Source organism: Macaca fascicularis, chromosome 11, assembly GCF_037993035.2.
Source record: "Macaca fascicularis isolate 582-1 chromosome 11, T2T-MFA8v1.1".
Lineage (NCBI taxonomy): Eukaryota > Metazoa > Chordata > Mammalia > Primates > Cercopithecidae > Macaca > Macaca fascicularis.
In genome coordinates, this window is record NC_088385.1 from 51,296,804 (window position 1) to 51,323,932 (window position 27,129).

Sequence of the window (27,129 nt, forward strand, 5' to 3'; positions counted from 1 at the left end):
AATCAAGAAACTTTGTTATGCATAAACAAAATAGGTTACTTTTGCAGATATCCTGAAGAATGGGCCTCAAGCATCTTGGCTCATGTTTTCCCTTCCATTCCCTTCCCTTTTCCATTTCTTTTCCTCTTTTCCCTTCCATTTTTTTCTCTTCTCTATTTCCCTCTCTCTGTTCTCCCTTCCCTTCTTCTTCCCCCTTCCTTTCCTTTATCTCTTCTCTCTCCCTCCTGCTCCTCTTCCTCTCTCTCTGTCTCTCTCTCTCCCCTTGTGATACCCAGTATTTTTTCTATAGGAACACGAAAGGATGTAAAGAGAGAAATTATGAAGCATTAATTAGAAAAACTAATAACACCTTCACTGGAAGGAAAATTATATTAATGAGTTTAGAAGAGCAAAACCAAATGCATCATTTGTGCAAATGGTGCAACTGAGTCATTTCCACAATTTTGGAATAGAGTCAGAGGCCCAGAAAATGGTGATTCATATTTATTCCACTAATTTCTGATTTAGGGTCATTATTATATGATCTGTAGTGTAAAAATTTCTCTTGGAATTGAAGCCGATTAACTTAAATAACCTATAAAGACAGCAGTTTAAATACTGAACATAATGTATTGAATAGTGTGTTTCTACATAAAATATGAATCACTTCCCTTTATTTTTGTATGGCTGCAAATTAGACAAACAGTGAATAGTATAAGAGTTACAATAAAAAGGTTCATATTCTAGCCCCCTTTGCTTCTCACTATATGTTTAACTATGGATAAAGCAATCTCTCTGAGCCTTGGTTTCTTCATTTGTGAAACTTAGGGGATTTAACTTGATTATCTTTAATAATTCTTCCATCTCCAAAATTTTATGAACATGAGGAAAATCTAACTCAAATCATCTGAAACTGAAAGAAAAAAATATGCAATTTGACCAACTTGCATATGTAATATGTATGCCAGAGCTACTAGGTTAAAAAAATAAAGCAGGAAAAGGCTTCCTTATTGATCAAAGCTCTTCATTGTTAAGTAATGTGTATTGCTCTTGGAATCTTCTTTAAATTAGAATGTCTATGATTAATTTCCACATGGGATAAGCAACTTTGAGAGTCTTCTGGAAGTATCTGTTGTTCTGTTAGCAAGGGGCTCATTAACAGGAAAGAGGGGCAGGGATACAGAAGCAAAACAAACATGGAATTCCAAGAGCTTGGTCACAAACATCAGGGACCGGCTCTGCAGTGATGGCTTGACATTCATTCTGGAAAGTCTTCTACTACAAGTATGTGGGTGTCTATTACTAAAATTTAGAAAAAAATAAATCTCAATCTTTTATAAGATAAATAAAGTCCTACTCTGATCTAATGGGAGCTCTCAAAAAGGAACAGGCTAGAAGCCTTTGGCCACAAGGCAAAGTCCCATTAGGGGAGTAATTTCTTTAAGACTTTTGTACAGACCCTAATATCAAAGTGTGGGGGAACCAATCCCAGGACATAAAATGTAAACATGTATTTCCCTTACAGAAATCTGGAATATGTGTTAGTCCTCTATGACCTAACATTAAAAAAATTTTGGCAATATTCACCTGACTCTGGACTAAAAATAAAATCGACTTATATTCTCTCTAAAAAAAAATCCAAGTTTTGTGTTCATAGACCTAGTCATAATAGAGTGGAAATTTAAGGGCAAGAAAGTTTCTCCTCTTTAAGTGACAGCATAGAAATAGTGGTGTTAGTTGAAAATGCTAGTGCCTCATTAAAGAAATACATTTTATCATCTGCCAGATCCTGAGCTTTGTGGCTCTTGTTCCTTAGGCACAAAAAAATCACAGTCTGAATAGCATTTCTTAAAATGATTTTCTACTCCCTTCACATTCCTACAAAGGAATAGTTCATTTATATCATTAGATACTTGGAAATGGTAAGGGAAAATTCCTCCCAAGTAGTCAAAAACAAACATTAATTTGTAGGATTTTATTTGGAAGGAAAGTGCACTGGGAGAGGTGAAGCCAAAGGCAGAAGATTCTCTGTAAATATATGAAAGCTAACCTATTCCTTGGATTTATATCCAACAGACTCAGAACGGAAATGAATCTCTTAAAAATATCCTGCCCTGCAGAAACACTCCTTACTCAACAGTAGGCCAAACTATGTCCCATGTCCTTTCACTTAAAACTTCTAACACTACTTTAAGAATATAAGAAAAACAAAAAGAATCATTAGGAAATATAAAAATGCACAAAGCTTTTCAAGTCTATAATATCAAAGAATCAGTGGACTCCCCTGAAATTGCTAGCACTAATTTTTAATAAGCACACCTTGAAATATATGCATTCTAAGATGCAGCGGTTTTATCTTAGCTTTCTTGTTAAAGATTAAGTGGAAATTCAGATTTATTGGTATTATCAGTAGTATAGTAAATGATATTTTCCATTTATTTATTATAAGTTGTTCTTTTATATTCTTTTTATGCTGAAAAGCATCTCTGTGGTCCTACTTCAAGACACTCTTCCACTCAATGTACTTAAATTTTGTCTAAAAAATGGAGAATTGTTTCCATAATTTGGAAATGTTTAGGATGAACTGATAAAAAAGATAGGAATTTGTAAATCCATCAGCATTTTTATATTAAATATCTTCTACCTTCAGGATATCTTCAGTTATTTTCCATAAATTGGGAAGTCACTTCTCATTATTTTTGAATGGCATCATTTTGTTTTTATAAATACTACATTTGAAGTTAGAGGATGATCCTTCCCTGTGATAAGGTTATCAATTAGCAGACAGTATGGACACTATAATGAAGACTTAGAAGCAGACAACTGAAACAAAGACAAAATGATACTTCTATTATAGATTCATATTTTTACTAGGGAGGATTATGGAGTCTCCCTGAAAACATCTAGGTTTTGTTTATACCTGCATCTGATAAAGATCATAAAATTGGAGGTAGAGAAATAGGTGACAAGAATAACATTTTTGGGTGCTCTCCAGTTTTATGGTTCTACCTGTCTTTCTAAAATATGTTATTTTGTTTCTTCTATTTAAAAATATAGAGATGGAAAGAAATGTTCTGTTTCACACCAACATTTCCTCAAATCCTATAGTATTCAAGCTACTCTTCTAGCACCATGTTTTGTTTTGTTTTTGCATATTCTACAGGTAGAAAGCTATAGAATAAAAGGAATACACTGTATTACCTCAAGCCAGGACCAACTTCAGACACTACTAACACAATATCCCTAACAAGACTTTGGATGATACTGAATGAGTGGTATTTCATACAACAAAAAATATAGAAAACTTATTTCATGTAGTTCTCAATTGTATTTCTCAGACGTGTGAAGAAACTCAATTATCTTTAATAGTCCCATATCCAAGAACTCTAAAAATCTCTAAACTCTAAAAATGTGGAAAAAAATCACATTATTTATGCTATTATTTTTCTATTCAAAAATCTATCATCATATATCCTTTAGGGCTTGTTTCTCAGATTGACCATAGTATTTCACACAAGTTTTGAGCGTAAATACTAAGTATAAATGTAGCATATACTGATTTTCTAGGGCTTTTATCTTCCAAATTGGAGTATATGTTTATCCAGAGCAAGCAGGTGTTTTTTTTTCTTTAGAATAGATAAAGAAATAACTGCCAAATCAAGATATGATTTTGCTTATTTTTTGTTGTATTTATGGTACACTTATCAAAAAAAATGAGAGTCAAAGAAATTTTTAAAAGTAAACAAGACATAAAATGATTTTATTTCACGAATAGCCACCATTTACCTGTACATGAATAATCATCAATTCTGATGTATCCAGTTTTGCAGATGCACATAAAAGAACCCGGGGTGTTGACACACATAGTATTTTCACGACAGTAATGGCGCCCTTCAGCACACTCATCGATGTCTGCGAAGAAAAACAGGACAAAGAGGTCAACAGTGGGTAATATTCCGGAGCTCCTATATTATTTTCTTTGGTAGGGAGAGGGAAATATTTACTAAATGAATAGCATTTCAAAAAAGCATTCATGATATCTCCTTTGCTAGGAGTGTTTAATGTTCCAATGACAAAAATCAAGAGTTTTTTTTTTCCAACAGCTCTTCTTGGAGTTATGAAGAAGTCTGTCTGTTTTAACTTGCATCATCTAAATATCTTTTGAAATTTTCAGCACATTCATCTGCCTATGCTTGATAAAATGAATCAGAATGCAAAGATTGGTCTGCCTTAGTATCTAACAATCTTCAATCACAGAGCCTGCCACATATTATTGTTTGATTCACCAGCTATTCGGTACAGTAGAGCAGACCCTGAAAGAGGTAAATAAAGTGTTCGATATAAACCAGAATTGTAACAATTTCACTTAAAGACATGAAGTCAATTGCATGAGCTTATTAGAGATAAAAGTAGACATACAGCTATCCCAGTAAGTATACAAACACAGATAAAGTTACAATAGAGACCTGATATAGATGAGAAGTTACAAAATAGTAAAATCAGATATTATATTGAAGATCTTACATGGTAATTCACACACCAAATTATGAGTATGTATAACGATTTCTGGATGCTAACCCATAAGAAGCACTGCTACTAATTGTGAAGAATGTGAATTTTCACAATGAAACTGTCTTCATTTAACAGTATCTCTCTGTATAGAATACAAATCATTTTACAAGTATTTAAGGGCCTTAATGCATTGGTCAGACAAGGAATTTCCCATCCAGAAGTCTGCATTCTCAAATCCTTCTGATGATTCCACAAAGTAGCACTGAATTCATTTATACTGTTAACAGAAATGGATCAACTATAAGAGATGGATAGGTGACACACCACTACAGGGGCCATGTCATTTGTGTAAGCCCAACTATGTTCCCAGTCCTGAGAATGTCAAAAGAAATAATTTGCATAATCTAGGAATCTATATTTTAGAACTGTAGGGTTCTTATCATTCATCTGAGTTAACTATTTATTTTACAGAGGGAAAAACCTGAGTCCTAGAGAAATTCAATTTTCTATTCAATTCCATGGACAACATAATAAATTCTAAACTTCTTATCTGAACCTACAAAACGTTTCCTGGTTTGGTCTTTACTTTTCCAATTTCACATCTGATGACCTCACTCCCTTCTCCCCTCTCAGTGTTCTGGCCACATAGTTTCTAACCTACCTGCTCTTTCTTATCTGTCGTCCCTTATATATGCTGTTCTCTCTACTTATAACTGCTACTCCTTCTCTCCCTGACACCATCCCAGTGGATCTTGTTTACTGGTAGATTCATCCTGCAAGAATCTATTTAAATGTCCTTCCTACAAAAACTTCCCTAATGAACTAAAATACTCCCAATGCAGTGCTCCCTCAGGACTTTGTAAATGTTTCCATTATAGATGCATCAATTGTATTTTTATTAATTTGTATGAGTTTCTTTCTCCTGAACAAACCACATATTCCTCAAGGGTATAAATTATCTATTAGTGTTTCTTAACTTTGCCCATCATATTCATCTGGGATGTTAAAAACGAAAACAAAAAAAGACTGGTTCTTGGGCCAACTTCCAAAACCCCACTCCAAGTTCTAATTTAATTGTTTGTGGTGGAACACATGCAATGATTTTTTTAAAAAATCTTCTCCATGATGAGTGTAATACAGGGGTCAGAAAAAAAAAAAAAAAAAACCTCAGTAAAGGGACAGATAGTAAATTTTCTAGACTTTGGAAGTCATGGGCAACACATAAATTTAATGAACTTGGCAGTGTTGGAATAAAAGTTCATTGACAAAAATTGATGGTGAGCCAGCCATATTTGGCTCACAGGTCAAAAGTTGATGACTTCTGACCTAATGCATAGCCAAGGTTAGCAATCACCACTGAGCACGGTGAGGATTCAAAATACTTACTAGAGGAGCCTGGTACTCATCTCTTTGACAGACAAGGATCATAACAGTGAGTAGATAGCCACATGTCAAATTGAGTTTCTAACAGATAACTCTGAAAGTCAGCAGGGAAGTGTCAGAGAACCTTTGAGGCATGGGAGAGAGAAGTGAAGCAGTTGGCCCAGGCAAGATCAGCTCAAAGCCAGGAGGAACTATCTATTGTGGGGAAAAGGTAAGTGAAAGATCTGCAGGGGTCCACATTTCTACCACAGTGTCATATAATCCTAGCCACAAAAGACACCCTGTGCCCTCATAGGCCCTGAGCCTAGTATAGGAAGTTGCCTAGAATACGTAGGATGGCATTGTTCCATGTAGGGACCTATAAACCCCCCTGAGACCCAAGCAACTACAGCAATGGCGCCATTTTGAGAGTCTATCTCTCAAAAGATGATATCCTACCCTGGGGCCCAAAAACCCCTGCTTTTCTACATCCCTGGAGTACCACTGGCATCCCTTCATGTCCATCCAGAGGGCTATGCTGCCATAATACCAACTGGACCCAGCAACGCAACCAGGTCCCCAGCACTTTAGTCCACACAATGTCCTATACACTGGGGAATAGATGATACAGCACACTAAGGAAGCTGCCCCTGGGACAAAGGAAGCCAAAGCATACCCTCCCCAGAAACTGAGAGCTGACTGCCCAGGGTCACTGCTAATGACAACAATCCTACCCTCTCCAGCAGCAGGGCTACCATGTACCTGTACTTGCCTTCAAGACTGGCCATGTGCCCTCCTGGGGGCTGAGGATAGGCTTGTTCCACCCACTGCCCCTGCCATTAGCACCCAAATGCTTTATCCAGGGACCTGAGGATTGACCCATCCTACCCAGCACAGCCAGGGCCTAGGTGCACCATCATGGTGCTTGAGAGACCTGTCTTGCCTCCTGCCACCAATGCTGGTGCCCACGTGCACTATCACGAATCTGGAGATCATCCCACACTGCCCACTTGTGCTGGCCAGGAGCCTGGGTATGGGCTCGCCATGCCTGCTGCCACTGGAACATATACACACTATCCAGGGGCATTAAGGAGAGGCCTACCCTACCCACCATCAGTACTCACATGTACCTCTTAGGGAACCCAGAAACCAGCATGCCCAACCCACTGCCATCACCGTTAGTGCATGGGCATGTGGTTCAGAGACCTGAGGGTTGGAAAACTGCCACTAGTGCCACCATCCATGTCAGAAATGCTGTCTGAGTGATCAAGGACCCACTCAGTTGGCCCACCACTGCAACTACCAGAACCTGAGCATACTGCCCAGAGGCCCAAGAACAGGCCCACCCATATCTGCCACTGCTGGTGCTCATGTATGCCACTGAGGGCCCAAGGACTAGCCACACGCAGCCCACCAATGCACCACTGGTACCCAGGGACCAGCACACCTAGAATTCCCATTCCCAGCAAAGCATCACCAAAACCTCCACTAACAATCACAGCTTAAGTCACTGAGGAACTCATAGGCACCAATGACACTAATTATAGCATGATAAATCATACAGAGACTACAAAATTGTGCCTATCCAGAATCAAAGCAACAGCATCTTACTAAACCGATAATACAGACACATCTATAGAAAAAAGTCTTTCTCCACTAAAGCCAGCCCATAAAATTGGAAGGAGAGACTATTTCACCACATGCACAGACATCAACATAAAGACACAAGAAACATGAAAAAACAAAGAAACATGACATCTCCAAAGGAACATCATAATTATCAAGTAACAGATCCCAACATAAAGAAAATCTATAAAATGTCTAAAAAGGAATTCAAAAGAATGACATTAGAGAAACTCAGTGAAATACAAGAGAACACAGATAAACAACACAAAGAAATCAGGGAAACAAGTCATCATCTGAATAAGAAATTCAACAGAGATAGACGCCATAAAAAGAAAAAACCAGAAATCCTAGATGGGAATAATTGAATGAATAAAATAAAAAATATAATAGCTTCAACAACAGACTAGATCAAGGAGAAGAAGAAAGAATTTCTGAACTTAAAGACAGGGCTTTTGAAATAACTCAGACCAAAATCAAAAGAAATAAAACAGAATAAAAAGAATAAAATGAAATAAAGAAAGCCTAGGTGGCATACAGGAAACTATACAGTAACTAAAATTTGAATTTTGGGAGTTCCAGAAGGAGAAGAGATGAACAAATGCATCAAAAACTTATTTAACAAAACAACAGCTGAAAGATTCCCAACTCTTGCAAGTTATAAACATCCAGGCACATGAAGCTCAAATATTCCCAAATAGCTGCAATTCAACAAGGTCTTATTCAAGGCACATTGTAGTAAAACTGTCAAAAGTCAAACAGCAAGAACAAAGCATGAAGTCATATATAAGAGCATCCCTATCAGAGAGGCCTGGAGAGAATGGAGTGATGTATTCAAAGTGCTGAAAGAGAAAAACAACAACTGGCAGCCAAGAATATGTTACCCAGAAAAGCTATTCTTCAAAAATGAAGGGGAAAGAAATTCTTTCTCAGATGAGAAAATAATGAAAGAATTAATCATCATTTTACCAGCCCTACAAAAAAATGTTTAAGGTAATCCTATATCTGGAAGTGAAAGAAAGATATCTACCATCACGAAAACACATGACAGTATAAAACTCGCTGGTAGAGAAGATACACAAATGAGAAAGAGAAAGGAGTCAAATATTATCACTATTAAAAAAAACCATCAAATTGTAAACAGCAAAAGAGGAAGAGGAAAGCATATGTAAGACAATCAGAAAATAATTAACAATATGACAGAAGTCCCCACCTATTAATAAAAACCTTGAAAGTAAATGGCTTAAATTCATCAATTAAAAGATATAAAACAGCTGAATGTATTAAAAAACAAGATACAAGTACAAGAAACCCATTTCATCTATAAAGACACACATAGACTAAAAGAGAAGGGATGAAAAAAATCCATCCAAATGAAAACCAAAAGTGTGAAGGAGTAGCTATGCTTATATCAAAAATTGACTTCAAGTTAAAAAACATAAAAAGGGGCAAAGTAGGTCAATATAGATGACAAAGGAATCAATTCAGTAGAAAGATATAACATTGTAATTGTATATGCACCCAACCCAAGAGCACCCAGTTATATAAAGAAAATATTATTATAGCAAAAGAGAGAGACCCCAATATAATAATAGCTGTGAACTTCAACACCCTCGTTTTAGCACTGGGCAGACCATCTAGACAGAAAATCAACAAAGAAAGATCAGACTTAATCTGCTCTACATACTACATGGAGTTAACATTTACAGAAAATTTCACCCAATGGTGGCAGAATAAACATTCCTCTCGCTAACACAACGAAAGTTCTCCAGGATAGAACACAAGTTAGGCCACAAAACAGGTCTCAAAAATTTTCAAAAATTAAAACCATATCAAGTATATTCTCAGAACACAATGGAATAAAACTAGAAATCAATAACAACAGAAATTCTGGAAATTGTACAAATACAGGGAAATTAAGCAACATGTTTCTGAGCAACCACTGGGCCAATAGAGAAATTATGAAGAAAATAAAAAGCTTTCTTTAAACAAATGAAAATGAAAGCACAACACAGCAAAACCTATGGGATACTGTAAAAACAGTGCTAAGAGGGAAATTTATAGTAGTAAATGCCTACATCAAAAAGTAGAAATATTTCAAATAAACAATATAGCAATGCACCTCAAGGAACTGGAAAAGTGAGAACAAACCAAACACAAATTAGTAGAGAAAAGAAATGACAAAGATCGGAGCAGAAACAAAACAGACTATTAGACAATACAAAGAATTAACAAAATGAAATGTAGGCTTTTTGAAAAGATAAAATAAATTGTTATATAGAATAACAAAGAATAAAAGAGAGAAGACCAAATAAGCAAAAACGGGGACCATGTAACTGATACCACAGAAATACAAAGGATCACAAAAGACTACTATTAATGGCTGCATGTTAATACATTTAAAAACTTAGAGGAAATGGATAAATTCCTGGACACAGACAATCTACCAAGACAACCAGAAAGAAATAAAAAACCTGAACAGATCAATAGCAAGTAACAAGACTGGATCAGGAATAAAAAGTCTCCCAACAAAGAAAAGCCAAAGACCAAATGACTTTATTGCTCAATTATACCTAGCCCTTCTGAAAGCCGTAGCAGGAGTCCCCTGGGCTTAAGCTTGTGAGCTAGAGAGGGTCCCATCAACAAGTCTATGTGTACAAAGACATGAACAATTTACCTGTGTGGATGAAAGAGCCAATTATAAGAAACAATTCAGTGGAAACACCCTGGTTATCAGAGAGAGGAATTACTTTGATCACACTGTTGCATTTCCTCAAACAAGAGTGGTTCCTGGTAAGAGATGATAGTTCCAGGTACAGATAGGAAAGCAGCTTCAGTGTCTAGAGCAGGACAGTGAGTTCCAGCTGGAGCAAACGTTAATTACATCAGGCACCACAACTCCCTCCAAAGACGAAACAATATCCCATAGAACAGGGGTCCCCAACCCCGGGATGGCCAAACAGTACCAGTCCCTGATCTGCTAGGAAGTGGGTTGCACAGCAGGAAGTGAGCGGCAGGTGAGTATTACTGCCTGAGCTCCTTCTCCTATCAGATTAGAGGTGGCATTAGATTCTCATAGGAGTGCAACCCCTATTGTGAACTGCGCATGAGAGGGATCTAGGTTGTGTGCTCCTTATAAGAATCTGACTAATGCCTGATGATCTGAGGCATAACAGTTTCAACCCAAAATCATTCTCAGAGCCCCCGCCCCTGGTTCCGTGGAAAAATTGTCTTCCATGAAACCAGTCCCTGGAGGCAAAAAGGTTGGGGACTACTACCGTAGAAGTAGCCTACCCCAGCAGAAGTAGCTACCAAACCTGGTTAATTGAGCTCATAAGTATGTGTGAAACACCTCAGATCTCTCCCAAGAATACTTAAGAGATGGGAACTTTGATGGTACTAAAGTTCTGTGAGAGGAGATGGAGAAAAGAGCCAGTGAATTAGGATTATTTCTGTTAATGTGACCCTATTTACAGCCACAATGGTGGAAAATTTGATTTATAAACAAAAATGGGGATAATTGTGCAAGAGTAAATAGGCCTTCTAAAAACTGTCTCTCACTGTTCAGTGTTGGGTCTACATCCCAGAGGTTTAGGAGACAGTGACTTGTCCAATCTTCTATTATAGATGTTTCCCTTTTAAGCTATCATAGAGTCAGAGAAAACTCCATGTAGGATCATAAAGCAAAAACAAAAAGACTATTGAATATGAAACCTTTTAGGAACTCAATGATTTGGATCTCATAGACATATACGATTCATGACCAAGAGATCTAAAGTATCAGCCTATTAATTGGAGTGTTGTGAGACAGAGCGAAGTAAAAATAGCAAAAAATACCACCATAACTCTGTAGATCTAATTGTCACTTGCTGTTTTTTGATTTCTCACACCCTGTCTTCAGAGGAAGAACTCCCCAAAGAGTTGCATTTATGTACTGAAATTGCAAAGTTACATAAATGTCATTTCCATTTACATGTACAGATATTCACAGGCATAAAAATGGCATGACTAAAAGGTAATCTGGTGGAAAATCATGCCAAATTTAGTTCAGGGTGTATTTTAGTTCCAAATCCCAATTCAAAAACCTAATATAAGTCAAATTCTCACAGTTCAGTTTCAATTCTCTACACATTCATTGAGTATATTCTATGTACAAAGGCATTTTATTGGATTTTCTGATGGCCCTATGGGGTAGAACCACAGTGACGACTGGATAGTATCGAGGTAGGCTTTGACTCATTATGACTCTCTACTAACAAGAAAGAACTGCACAGGTTTTGATTAGGCTGCCAAGTAGAAATATTCTGACATGAGCTGGTTATGCTGTAGAGAATTAAACAAAGAGTGACCCATTGGACCACATGGCCCTTCACATCCCATCCAAAATTTATTACAGAGTTAAGGGATAGACCCTGCCTTAAAAGGGCTTACAATCCAGGAAATGGGTGATGATCATCATCACTGTCATCCAGTTAGCTGCCTTCTATATTTGAAGCCAGCATTTCACAAGCAGCATTGCTTAAAGAGCAATATCTCTAATAGAGGTTCATGGTTCCTTGAAAACAAAATATTACATGGTAAAGTAAGTTTCAAGACGACTATATTACTATAGTTCTTCCTAGTTGCCTCCTAAACACTCATAATATACATAAGCTAATTATAAGCTCTGAGACACTTAAAAAAAAAAACTTCATTCATTTATTTAACAAGTATATAACGGGCATGCACTATGTTCCAAGTACTGCATTAGGTGACAAAGATAAATTCTAGCTGGAGAAAATAACATATATAAGATAACATTATAAAGTGATGCATACTATGTAACAGAAACATATACATTGTGCATTGAATAAGGAGCAACAGACTTTTTTAAAAACACAGTGCTTGTTTGTTCTGAGAACCCATTAATGCAGAACACATTTGGGAATTTATATCTGGTGATATAAATAATTTTCTGACTCTGCCCCCTCCTATCAACTTGAGAAACTGATAGTGAAATTAAAAATCCAAGATATATTTACATGAATAACAACATGAGTTCCTACATTGTAAGGGCCAAAAAACCCACACACATACACACACAAATCCTACAGGGACTGATATTCAGAGAAAGGTTAATGACTAACAGTAGAGATATCCAGGGAAAATATAATGGTGCGGCAGGGCTTGAAGCGGATTTTGAAGAAATCCACTCCACTTATAATGTAAGACCTCTTGTTATTTTGCTGCAGAAGGAGCAAAAACGAAATGTTCAGGAACAATAAGTAATCCATTTAATTAGAGTTCATTCAGGAAAATAATGAAAATACAATTATGGGAAAGGAGACATAACGTGAATGTATTTAAATGACCAACAAATATGAGGATGGCACCTTCTTTGTAGTGATATGAAGACATTAAAGCATTTGCAAGAAGCGGGTAGGGAGGAGTTATAGATATATCTTATGGGAGTCGGTAAAATGGCATAACTGAAGAGTTTGTAAGAAGTGCATTCAAGTTAAGAAGATCTTTTATTAATTAATAAAAGTCCGAGTCTTAAGTGGTTACTACATCTTAAGTAATCTACCCAGTCCTAATTTCTTCATATGATATCTTCACTGGTATCTGAAAGTCTTCTATTAAGTTTTTGTTAATATATCTGCTAGCTATGTCCATTGGAATATAAAATTCAAGAGGATAGAGAGCTTGTCCACAACAAAGGCTGGCCCTGAATAAATGTCTATTGAATGAATCAATGAATCTTTTTATGTCTTTGCCTTTAAAAGGACAAAGGGGAAAGTGTCTTCATTCACAACGGTCTGATGTGAAGCTCAACGTGGCAGAGTGAATTCATTGTCTTCTGAGCACACTGCCTGGGCATTTACTTAGACATGGGCTTTTGTATGAATAGCAAATACAAGCCATCCTAGTGAAACAGTCTTGCATAGTAAAGGAAAAATGGGGTGGGAATAAAGAAGCCTGAACTCTGGACCTGCATTTATTACAAATCGGACAAGCATTTAGTCCCTTCAGACCTTAATTTCATCATTAAAGGATAATTTTCAAGTCACTACTAGCTGTAAAACTTTGCAATTCCAACAAAGGGAATGCGATCTATGCGGTTGCAGTGGTTTCTGATTCTCCAGGATTTTGTAAGCTATACAGTCATATTCTAGCAAATTTAAAAAGCAAAAGTAAACTGTGTTTCTTATACTTGAACAGCTCCTCTTGCCCCAGGATAATTTAAGCCGGTCTATTTTAGAAACTAGAATTTATAAATTTATAAATTCCCTTTTATCCTATTCGAAAGATGAGGCCAACTTTGTAATTATTCAGAATCATAGATCTTTAGATTTGACAGGAACTTTAGAAATCATCTAACCCCAGTAATTTACAATTGAAGAAACAGAAGCACAGAGAAGCCAGAAACAAATTAAAGAGGAGGCAGGGATGGGATCACAAAGCTTTTAGGAGCCATATTAAAGAATCTGAACTTCATCCTACGTAAAATTGGAAAGGTTTTAAGAAGTGATTAATTGAATCACATCTGGGTTTTTGGAAGATTCCTCTAGCACAGGCTTATTTATTTATTTATTTATTTATTTATTTATTTATTATTATACTTTAAGTTCTAGGGTACATGTGCATAATGTGCAGGTTTGTTACATATGTATACTTGTGCCATGTTGCTGTGCTGCACCCATCAACTCGTCAGCACCCATCAACTCGTCATTTACATCAGGTATAACTCCCAATGCAATCCCTCCCCCCTCCCCCCTCCCCCCTCCCATGATAGGCCCTGGTGTGTGATGTTCCCCTTCCCGAGTCCAAGTGATCTCATTGTTCAGTTCCCACCTATGAGTGAGAACATGCGGTGTTTGGTTTTCTGTTCTTGTGATAGTTTGCTAAGAATGATGGTTTCCAGCTGCATCCATGTCCCTACAAAGGACACAGACTCATCCTTTTTTATGGCTGCATAGTATTCCATGGTGTATATGTGCCACATTTTCTTAATCCAGTCTGTCGCTGATGGACATTTGGGTTGATTCCAAGTCTTTGCTATTGTGAATAGTGCCGCAATAAACATACATGTGCATGTGTCTTTATAGCAGCATGATTTATAATCCTTTGGGTATATACCCAGTAATGGGATGGCTGGGTCATATGGTACATCTAGTTCTAGATCCTTGAGGAATCGCCATACTGTTTTCCATAATGGTGGAACTAGTTTACAATCCCACCAACAGTGTAAAAGTGTTCCTATTTCTCCACATCCTCTCCAGCACCTGTTGTTTCCTGACTTTTTAATGATGGCCAAAGAAGACATTCATACAGCCAACAGACACATGAAAAAATGCTCATCATCACTGGCCATCAGAGAAATGCAAATCAAAACCACAATGAGATACCATCTCACACCAGTTAGTACAGGCTTATATAGTTAATGAGTGGCAGCCATAACAAGAGCAACATTTCTAGACCCCAGGTTTAAAATTAGTTTCTTTTGGTCTGTCGACTCATCTCCAGACTAGGCTCAGAGTCAATGAGCACTCAGGCATGATGCTCCCTTTCCTGCCACATTATACCTTGGATGTCACTGATAACTGTTTTGTTTTTTAAAGTGTAGTGTATTTCTAAAGCTACAACATTTGTCTTGATTATATACTGTAAAAACATTATATTGGTATGTTAATGAACACTAATGCCTTCTTGATCAGCCAATAAAATCTTGAAGTCATGCAGCTCAACTGCAAAGACTCCATATACTGAAAAATAATACAGATCAATATGGGTTATTGCTAAGTCTTGGCTCACCAGCTGTGAAATACTGGCTGGGCAAAGTTGGCAAAGATATCAATAAAATAATTCACAAACTAGGATAAAGACTAAGTTCTAAGAAATGTAATTCTGGAAAGAGATTTGAGAGTAACATTTGGGAAGATAAGAATTTTTTTAAATATAAAATTTCTAAGTTTAAGTAGGGTGCTCAGTGAAATACCAGGAAAGAATAAATTAAAATATCATTTACAAATAAGCTAACACTGAAAGGAATTGCCAGCAATCATATGTTTTAAAGTCAGTGGCATTAATGAGTTTGTTTACCATATATTAATTTCTATGTATTAAAAACTATATTCATCTGAATGTATGATTGAAGGATAAGATTGAAACATATGATTTTCTTGACATCTCAAAATAATGGCCACAAATTTGCTTCATTCATTTTGTAATTTCATTCATTGTAAATTGTATGGTACATTCCTCAAAAAGAGTGAAAGCTCTGGCATTATATCAGCTTTCTTGCTACTCTTGATAGAATATATTATTCTTAGCTTTGGGATTCCTGAATTAAAAAAAAAATAGAGATATGCACCAGGAAAATCTCAGACAGGTTTGAGAGTGTATCATAAATAATATCCATGGAGAAAAATGAGAGAATGTGGAATATTAAGGAGTGGGGGAACAAAGGCATGTGTAGGTTTGTCCATATAATAGTTTCTGACTTCCTACTATATCCAAGGTACTATAATAACTTAGACACCAACAGCATAGCCTGATGAAATAGATGCAGTACCTGCCTTTGCAGAACTTAGGATCTGACAAAAGAGACAACTAGTAATTTTTAAAAATGTAATGGGAGTTTGAGAAGGACAGTGCCATCTGGAAAACAAAGTGAGGGCCCCAAACCCGTCTTACAAACAAAGAGAAACTGACATCTAAGCATAGGACTAAAGGAGAAGTAGTTAGCCAGGTGAGATGCGATGAAAGAGCATTTCAAACAAGGAGACTACATGCGAGTGTTGGAAATTAAGAGAATTTGATATGTTTGAAGGATAGCAAAGTACTCAATGCACCTAAAGAAGTACGCAGGAGCTGCGTTTGTGTGCAGGTCTTACACACTATATGAGAGTTTGACATTATCCTATAATCAATGGTAATCACTGGAGTTTTTAAAATTATTCTAAAACATGTTATATGTACACATGCTGTAAAATTTAAAAGCTGCAGTAGAGTGTATCATGAAAGTAAATCTGAGTCATAGTCACTCAGTTCTCCCACTCCTAATCCCTGAGACAACCTCTGGTATCAATTTCTTCCACAATTTCCAGACATATTCTATGCCTACTTAAGCATACACATAGGGGAATATGTGTTTGTGCTTTTCCTCTGAAGGGTGTTCAGCAGAGACATGAAATGTTGTTATTGCTAAACAATATCTTTGTAAATGCAGGGTAGAGGATAAATTAGAGAAGAGTAAAACTGGAAGCTAGGAGGAAGCTCACTTGATATTACACAGTTTCGGTTCTTGTGACTATGACTGCAGAAGATGAAAGGAGTGAGGCAGATTAAAAAAAAAATACATGGGATCGAATATTGCTTGCACTCTGGGACTGACTGGATGCCTGATGATTAGCAAGGGATGCTCTCAAAGATAATATCCTTCTTTTTTAACTAAACAACTGGGTGGGTCCATAGTGTAGGGAACTGGAGGACTGCAACTGAGCTACAGAGAAGCAGTTGTAAATAGGTTGAATTTGAGGTGCTTATGACACATCCAGATAAAAATGTCCAAGAGGCAGTGAGATACGTGGGTCTAGAGCTTACTCCAGAGAGAGCACTGGGCTAAAGATCAACATTTGAGAGTCATAGGCACACAGAATGTAATTAAAGCCAGGGTGTTAGCATCACACAGGTAGGGGATGTAGAATGAGGAGAAAACAATTAAAATGGAGACCTGGGGGACTTGGACATTTAAGTGGCAAGTAAAGAAAGCAGATGGAGAAAAATTGCTCAGAGAGGTAGCAGCAAAACTAGAGGAGTGGTGGAGAAAGACAAATGTCAAAACACTAGGCAGTCATCACCTTTTGAAGTCACCTATATTTGGAAAAATATTTGTTTCTTCAAGAAGGGAAACTCAAATTTTCAGTGTCCTTAGAAACTAGTGACCTAGTACTACCAAATGGGAGCACTCATGCAAAAATTCAATCCAGAAGAGAACTTTACAACTTTGCAGGTTGCAAAATTTAGCAAGCATAATAGAGAAGGCATATCCGCATTTAGCATGGTCGCCATGGCATTCACTTCTAGAATCCAGTCCTGGATGTCATCAGTGAACATTCACAACATTTATGTGAGTTGTGGTGTTGACACCAAAAGGTAGAGGTAGTGATTTTGTATCAAGATGTAATAGGTATTTTCTTGGCTGAAAATCATCTTAACCTGTCTTCCAGTCCTCCCATATACATTGTGAGCTACCTAACATCCTTCAACCTATTCCTTTTCTGCTTAAATCATCAGAGTGAATTCCGTTGTTTGCAATTCAAAACCCCGATCAATACAGTGTAGTATCATGATGACAAGGTAAATAAGCATTGGAAGAAGGGAAAGATCGATAGAATTATTTGCTGCCTAGAAGTCAAGCAAAATACAGATGGAAAGTTGTCTGATTTAACAATAGAGAAGTTATCAGTGAGCTTGGTGAGAGTAGTACGGAGAGGATATGGGATGAAAAGTCTAGTTTGAAGTTGGTTAAGGAGAAAGTCTGAGATGAAGAAGTGAAGACAGTGAGAAAAAAGCATTACATTAAGAGATTCAGCTATAAAGGGGAAACGGTAATAATACAAAAACTAGACGGGATATAGAGTTAAGGGAGAGATTAAGCATAAGTAAATGCTGATGGGAAGGAGCAAACAGAGAGAACGAAATTGAAAACTGAGTTTGAAGATATAATAGATGAAGCAAATTTCCTCTGAAGACAGGAAGAGATGAGATTTAGTACTCATATGTACCTATTACTCCCAGGAGGAGAGGTTTCTATTCCACTGATACTAGGGAGAAGGAAGAAAGGGTGGAAGTAAGGCATGCTGGCTTATGAAATTGGAGCAGGAGGATGAAGAAGTTGCTGTCTGTTTCATTGGTAAAGAAGTTATCTGTCAGGAATAAGAGAACTGGTAGAGTCAAAGGCTTCAGAGAATGGTGAAGGTTTACAATGATTATTGTAGGAAATGAGCAAAAACTCTGCTGGGATGCACAGTATTGGCCTCAGTTGGAGTCAGTAAGCATGAACATGCAGCTGTGGGAATCCACCACTTGACATTTTTATAACACTTGGCTTTGTACAGTGCATGTTCATATACATTGTATGTTCATTCTCACAACCATCCTGTGACCTGGGGAGAACAGGCAATAGCCCCTTTTCACAGCCACGGAACCTTTGTGAAGCTGAGAAGTTTTCCAAAGTCTGTTACAAGTTAGTGACTGGTAAATCTAGCATAGAATCACTAATTATTAGCCACTGTCCTTCCACAATCTGGTCCCTATCTTTGCAGTTTAATCTACTAACACTCCTGGATATAAGCCTCGTGTTGTAGAAAAGTTCCAGAACATCTCTTGCCCTTTCCCTTTGCTTACTCTTCTCTGCCAATCTAAATTGGATTCACATCTTAAGGCCCAGATGAAGTCTCAATTCCTACACGGTATCTTCCCTAACCTCTTTGGTCACAGGGATTCATTCCATCTGTCTCTACTTCTGCACTTTTTGTCTGTGCTTATTCATGGGCAGTTAGTAGGTATCTTGGCTGAATCCAACTTGCTTGAAATTACAGAACAGACAGGCTCATTTAAATGATTGTCTTGTCATGCTGGATTTGAAAATTCATCAAGTTGAATAGCAGCGTTCTTTCCAAGAAGGTGGATTATTATTTTTAAAATTAGAAACTAATTTAGTAAATATATATTTATTTTGCCAGAAAGCATGAATTACAGTCATAAAATTTTCCAAATTGTTACCCATCCAGAGCTGCTTGATTAACCTAAACATAACATCAGTGTTTTCATGAAAGATATGGAGCCACTCCAATTTCCAATTGCTTGCTTGTACATAAATCACTGACTGGACTGCATTGTTATTAGCTTTGATAATCTTAATCAATGTTTAATGTTGATTAGGAAGTAGGACCTTACAACAACTCGTATACACAAACATATATGTTCTACAATTTAAGTCCCATTTCTCCACCACCGCATTTCCATTTGAAGATATGAACAATTTTTAAAAATCTATTTGGGAATACATTCTTCATATTAAAGAAAAATTACCTGAAGTACATTTAACAATGTAATTAAAGCTGTTTTTGAATTTAAAGTAAAAATGAAAATTGAATGTATTATTAAAATCCTAGGGATCTATTTTTATACCATACCAATGAACAAGACACACAATACAGAACCATTATGCCTGCTGCTTCACCAGTGCTTCACATTCATTAAAGCCAGCACCAATTTCCTGTCTCTTGTGTCAAAACACATGGGGCTCTGTTTTCTGTGGAATAATAATTGACTCAAAGAAGCTAGTTCTTTCTCCATCACATAACTCAAATATCTCCCTGTTCTCTCTCATGTTCATTTACCTTGTACCTACCTGCTTCCCCCAATTCACAGTTATTGTTGTCCCCTAAAAACTTATTCTTATTTCTATTCATTATATTAATAATGAAGCTAACATTTACTACAATGTATGTTGCTTTGACAATGTCATTTCATTGTTTTTCCCACAGCATCACGTTTTCACGACAGATCTCAAATATAATGTCAGCACTATTTAATCAAAGTTAAATTTATTTTCTTTGTGCAATTCTTATATATTTCTAGCTATAAGGTTTTCCTGTCATTAACCAGGTCCAAGCTTCCACTTCCTATCTACAAGCCTTTTTTTCAGATGTCTTTGGTGTTCGTGATAATCTTATTTTATATTGGAATTAGTTCTTGTTTTTGAAAGCTAATGGACAGAGGAAGAGAATGTAAAAGCAATGCTAACAGTTGTGTTTCACTCCAAGCAAGCAATTGTTAATTGACTTTCAACAAATATAACCAGAACATGTGACTTGGATTTCTTAGAAGAAAAAAAAGCTAGTATTTATAATTTAATCTCTATGCATACCTGACCTTAAACTTAATGAAGTTGCAAGAAGACTTTTTATATCAATTAGATTTTTTAAAGCTGTTAATCATGTGGTGTCTTATATGTCACTTCAAATGGATTCCTTTCCAGGGAAGCAATTTATTATTTTTAATAATTTGCATTTCTCTAATGAAAACATGATAATAAATGGCTGCATCACATAAGATACCTGCAACTAATTTGTTTAAAATGAGTTGCTTAAATCTAAGCGACAATTTCTCTCTAATATTAGTAAACAACTTCATGCAATGTAATTATCAAGTATTTTAACCTGCTATTTATTTACAGAAAAATAACATGAATCCCCATAAATTTAAAGACTTGCCAAATAATTTTGAAAATGAGAACAAATTATACATACTCTATATTGAAGAACTGGTTAGAATATTATTCAGACCAGAAACGAATTTGGCATAAAGTAGTTTGGTTCTGGAAATAACCCATGGTAACTTAGTTACTGAAGTAGCTACAGATTTCATTATAATTGGCTTCAAATGTAAGACAATATCATTATACAGACTCTAAGAGTCCTGTTGTCTCTAGTTTCCAGTAAATTAATAATATTTTAGTTCCAAAAATAAAATAATGTTGCATGAATTAACTGATATACTGACAGTAACAAATATATGTGAAATATATAAGCTTAATGACAAACTTTTACTGACTTATTTTTCTGGAAGACATTTTCACATTTTTAATCTTATTTAATCTCTGCTTCCTTAACAACCTCATGAGACAAATTTTTCCCATTTTAATACATGAGGAGGCTAAGGCTCTGAGAGGTTAAACGATTTGCACAAGTTCCCACAGTTAGTAAATAGCAGAGGTAAGAATTCAAGTCTTCTTGGGCAATGTTCTTCCCACACATCAGCACTGCGCTTGTTTGTCACAGATAGACAGGTTTTGATTTGATCCATACAAATGCTTTATATTCATCTGTGTATTAAATCTCCAAATTTTGTCTGGCATTTTAAAAAAATAAGTATAGTTGGCTGCACACATAAATCTGCAAACTGTGTATTCACATAATGACTATGTAAAATGAATGTGTCCAAAATAAGTTATTTGTTCTGATTTAATTTTCAGTATCCACACAACTGACTAGTAAAAGAGTAACAATTATAAATACTTGTTTAACATTGGCGGCTAGTAAATGTTTCCATCATACTAGGAAGAAATGCAAAGGTAAGCAATCTGTTAAGAATAGTGGGCCAAACAAAACTCAGTCATACCAGAAATTCAATAATGTTACAGGCTATGGATACAAATTTTCCTGGCTGCTAATAAATCTGAGGTTGCCCTTCAAAGTCTCCCCAATTACTTCTGAGTGCACTCTGGTGTTCCTATGAGTTCAGGAATAAATCAACACTTACATACTACCACTCCCCTCTACCCTGCCCCTGGCCATCCTCTGGCCCTTTTTCATGTATTCTGAGTCTCTGCCAAAGCTAGCACATATTCCTATGTCCCTATTTTTTCCCTTTGAAAGGAGATCCCATCTGCAAAGCTATTATATAAAACTCTTTAGCTACTACACAGCATCTTCAGTTCTTCAGAAGCATATTCAGACAGACTCAAAAATGAAAAAATAAAAGTTTTTATACCTAATTTTGTTTCATTCTTTAGCCCATAGGTCCTTCAGTAGCCTTGTTTCCATATTAAATGTAAGAGTTTTTACTCTTGCCCATCATCATATTATATCTCTCTCACCACAGAGTGTTGAAACCAACTCACAGGTCCAGGCAGCCCTTATGTCCCCATACATAAATCTCTCTTCACCCTTGGCCTAAGCCCTCAAGAGAACCAAATAGTAATACTAGATACTTGGGGTGGGAGTCATATTCATATACAACCATGCTCCTTTTATTTATTTAGTTTCAACCAATATTCTCAACTGACAGCATTTTGCTCTTCAGAGGAAATTTGATAAATGCAAACATTTTTGGTTGTCACAACTAGGAATGCAAGCAGGCACAGGTGTACTACTGGCATCTGGTGGGTAGAGATCAGAGATACTGCTAAACATCCTACAATGCACAGAACAGCCCCACACAACAAAGAATTATCAAGTAAAAATGTCAACAATGTGAGGTTGAGAAACCCTGGTTAAAACAAAAAACACTCTGATACACAGAAATATATGACCGGAGATCGAATAATTCATCTTTCTAGGCAGGAGCATATAAACTAAAGACTCGAAAATAATTTTTTAAAAATCCATCCGTAGAAAGACATCAATGTAGGGGGGCGAAGCAAGATGGCCGAATAGGAACAGCTCCAGTCTCCAACTCCCAGTACGAGCGACACAGAAGACCGGTGATTTCTGCATTTTCAACTGAGGTACTGGGTTCATCTCACTAGGGAGTGCTGGACAATCGGTGCTGGTCAGCTGCTGCAGCCCGACCAGCGAGAGCTGAAGCAGGGCGAGGCATCGCCTCACCTGGGAAGCACAAGGGGAAAGGGAATCCCTTTTCCTAGCCAGGGGAACTGAGACACACAACACCTGGAAAATCGGGTAACTCACACCCCAATACTGCGCTTTAAGCAAACAGGAACACCAGGAGATTATATCGCACACCTGGTCGGGAGGGTCCCACGTCCACAGAGCCTCCCTCATTGCTAGCACAGCAGTCTGCGATCTAACCGCAAGGCAGCAGCGAGGCTGGGGGAGGGGCGACCGCCAAGCTGAGGCTTAAGTATGTAAACAAAGCCACTGGGAAGCTCGAACTGGGTGGAGCTCACAGCAGCTCAAGGAAACCTGCCTGTCTCTGTACACTCCACTTCTGGGGACAGGGCAGAGCGAAACAACAACAACAAAAAGCAGCAGAAACCTCTGCAGATGCAAAGGACGCTGTCTGACAGCTTTGAAGAGAGCGGTGGATCTCCCAACATGGAGGTTGAGATCTGAGAAGGGACAGACTGCCTACTCAAGTGGGTCCCTGACCCCTGAGTAGCCTAACTGGGAGACATCCCCCACTAGGGGCAGTCTGACACCCCACACCTCACAGGCTGGAGTACACCCTTGAGAGGAAGCCTCCAAAGGAAGAATCAGACAGGTACACTCGCTGTTCAGCAATATTCTATCTTCTGCAGCCTCTGCTGTTGACACCCAGACAAACAGGGTCTGGAGTGGACCTCAAGCAATCTCCAACAGACCTACAGCTGAGGGTCCTGACTGTTAGAAGGAAAACTATCAAACAGGAAGGACACCTACACCAAAACCCCATCAGTACGTCACCATCATCATCAAAGACCAGAGGCAGATAAAACCAAAAGATGGGGAAAAAGCAGGGCAGAAAAGCTGGAAATTCAAAAAATAAGGCGCATCTCCCCCGGCAAAGGAGCGCAGCTCATCGCCAGCAACGGATCAAAGCTTGATGGAGAATGACTTTGACGAGATGAGAGAAGAAGGCTTCAGTCCATCAAACTTCTCAGAGCTAAAGGAGGAATTACATACCCAGCGCAAAGAAACTAAAAATCTTGAAAAAAAAGTGGAAGAATTGATGGCTAGAGTAATTAATGCAGAGAAGGTCCTAAACGAAATGAAAGAGATGAAAACCATGACATGAGAAATACGTGACAAATGCACAAGCTTCAGTAACCAACTCGATCAACTGGAAGAAAGAGAAACAGTGATTGAGGATCAAATGAATGAAATGAAGCGAGAAGAGAAACCAAAAGAAAAAAGAAGAAAAAGAAATGATCAAAACCTGCAAGAAGTATGGGATTATGTAAAAAGACCAAATCTACGTCTGATTGGGGTGCCTGAAAGTGAGGGGGAAAATGGAACCAAGTTGGAAAACACTCTTCAGGATATCATCCAGGAGAACTTCCCCAACCTAGTAGGGCAGGCCAACATTCAAATCCAGGAAATACAGAGAACGCCACAAAGATACTCCTCGAGAAGAGCAACTCCAAGACACATAATTGCCAGATTCACCAAAGTTGAAACGAAGGAAAAAATCTTAAGGGCAGCCAGAGAGAAAGGTCGGGTTACCCACAAAGGGAAGCCCATCAGACTAATAGCAGACCTCTCCACAGAAACTCTACAAGCCAGAAGAGAGTGGGGGCCAATATTCAACATTCTTAAAGAAAAGAATTTTCAACCCAGAATTTCATATCCAGCCAAACTAAGTTTCATAAGTGAAGGAGAAATAAAATCCTTTACAGATAAGCAAATGCTTAGAGATTTTGTCACCACTAGGCCTGCCTTACAAGAGACCCTGAAGGAAGCACTAAACATGGAAAGGAACAACCGCTACCAGCCATTGCAAAAACATGCCAAAATATAAAGACCATCGAGGCTAGGAAGAAACTGCATCAACTAACGAGCAAAATAACCAGTTAATATCATAATGGCAGGATCAAGTTCACACATAACAATCTCAACCTTAAATGTAAATGGACTAAATGCTCCAATTAAAAGACATAGACTGGCAAACTGGATAAAGAGTCAAGACCCATCAGTCTGCTGTATTCAGGAGACCCATCTCACATGCAGAGGCATACATAGGCTCAAAATAAAGGGATGGAGGAAGATTTACCAAGCAAATGGAGAACAAAAAAAAACAGGGGTTGTAATACTAGTCTCTGATAAAACAGACTTTAAACCATCAAAGATCAAAAGAGACAAAGAAGGCCATTAAATAATGGTAAAGGGATCAATTTAACAGGAAGAGCTAACTATCCTAAATATATATGCACCCAATACAGGAGCACCCAGATTCATAAAGCAAGTCCTTAGAGACTTACAAAGAGACTTAGACTCCCATACAATAATAATGGGAGACTTCAACACTCCACTGTCAACATTAGACAGATCAACGAGACAGAAAGTTAACAAGGATATCCAGGAATTGAACTCATCTCTGCAGCAAGCAGACCTAATAGACATCTATAGAACTCTCCACCCCAAATAAACAGAATATACATTCTTCTCAGCACATAGCACTTATTCCAAAATTGACCACATAATTGGAAGTAAAGCACTCCTCAGCAAATGTACAAGAACAGAAATTATAACAAACTGTCTCTCAGACCACAGTGCAATCAAACTAGAACTCAGGACTAAGAAACTCAATCAAAACTGCTCAACTACATGGAAACTGAACAACCTGCTCCTGAATGACTACTGGGTACATAACGAAATGAAGGCAGAAATAAAGATGTTCTTTGAAACCAATGAGAACAAAGATACAACATACCAGAATCTCTGGGACACATTTAAAGCAGTGTGGAGAGGGAAATTTATAGCACTAAATGCCCACAAGAGAAACCTGGAAAGATCTAAAATTGACACTCTAACATCACAATTAAAAGAACTAGAGAAGCAAGAGCAAACACATTCAAAAGCTAGCAGAAGGCAAGAAATAATTAAGATCAGAGCAGAACTGAAGGAGATAGAGACACAAAACACCCTCCAAAAAATCAATGAATCCAGGAGTTGGTTTTTTGAAAAGATCAACAAAATTGACAGACCGCTAGCAAAACTAATAAAGAAGAAAAGAGAGAAGAATCAAATAGACGCAATAAAAAATGATAAAGGGGATATCACCACCGACCCCACAGAAATACAAACTACCATCAGAGAATACTATAAACACCTCTACGCAAATACGCTAGAAAATCTAGAAGAAATGGATAATTTCCTGGACACTTACACTCTTCCAAGACTAAACCAGGAAGAAGTTGAATCCCTGAATAGACCAATAGCAGGCTCTGAAATTGAGGCAATAATTAATAGCCTACCAACCAAAAAAAGGCCAGGACCAGATGGATTCACAGCTGAATTCTACCAGAGGTACAAGGAGGAGCTGGTACCATTCCTTCTGAAACTATTCCAATCAATAGAAAAAGAGGGAATCCTCCCTAACTCATTTTATGAGGCCAACATCATCCTGATACCAAAGCCTGGCAGAGACACAACAAAAAAAGAGAATTTTAGACCAATATCCCTGATGAACATCGATGCAAAAATCCTCAATAAAATACTGGCAAACCGGATTCAGCAGCACATCCAAAAGCTTATCCACCATGATCAAGTGGGCTTCATCCCGGGGATGCAAGGCTGGTTCAACATTCGCAGATCAATAAACATAATCCAGCATATAAACAGAACCAAAGAGAAGAAACACATGATTATCTCAAATAGATGCAGAAAAGGCTATTGACAAAATTCAACAGCCCTTCATGCTAAAAACGCTCAATAAATTCGGTATTGATGGAACGTACCTCAAAATAATAAGAGCTATTTATGACAAACCCACAGCCAATATCATACTGAATGGGCAAAAACTGGAAAAATTCCCTTTGAAAACTGGAACAAGACAGGGATGCCCTCTCTCACCACTCCTATTCAACATAGTGTTGGAAGTTCTGGCTAGGGCAATCAGGCAAGAGAAAGAAATCAAGGGTATTCAGTTAGGAAAAGAAGAAGTCAAATTGTCCCTGTTTGCAGATGACATGATTGTGTATTCAGAAATCCCCATTGTCTCAGCCCAAAATCTCCTTCAGCTGATAAGCAACTTCAGCAAAGCCTCAGGATACAAAATTAATGTGCAAAAATCACAAGCATTCTTATACACCAGTAACAGACAAACAGAGAGCCAAATCATGAATGAACTTCCATTCACAATCGCTTTAAAGAGAATAAAATATCTAGGAATCCAACTTACAAGGGATGTAAAGGACCTCTTCAAGGAGAACTACAAACC

General features: G+C 37.4%; 1 protein-coding gene across 4 annotated transcripts in view; it reads right to left on the minus strand.

The window, feature by feature from the left end:
* NELL2 (neural EGFL like 2) overlaps positions 1-27,129 on the minus strand; it is a 415,912-nt gene that overhangs the window by 159,706 nt on the left and 229,077 nt on the right. For all 4 annotated transcript variants that reach the window (XM_045365097.3, XM_005570625.5, XM_065524062.2 and 1 more), the window contains exon 14: positions 3,766-3,891. In XM_045365097.3, the coding sequence (XP_045221032.1) occupies positions 3,766-3,891 (126 nt within the window). The remainder of the gene's footprint in view (positions 1-3,765; positions 3,892-27,129) is intronic.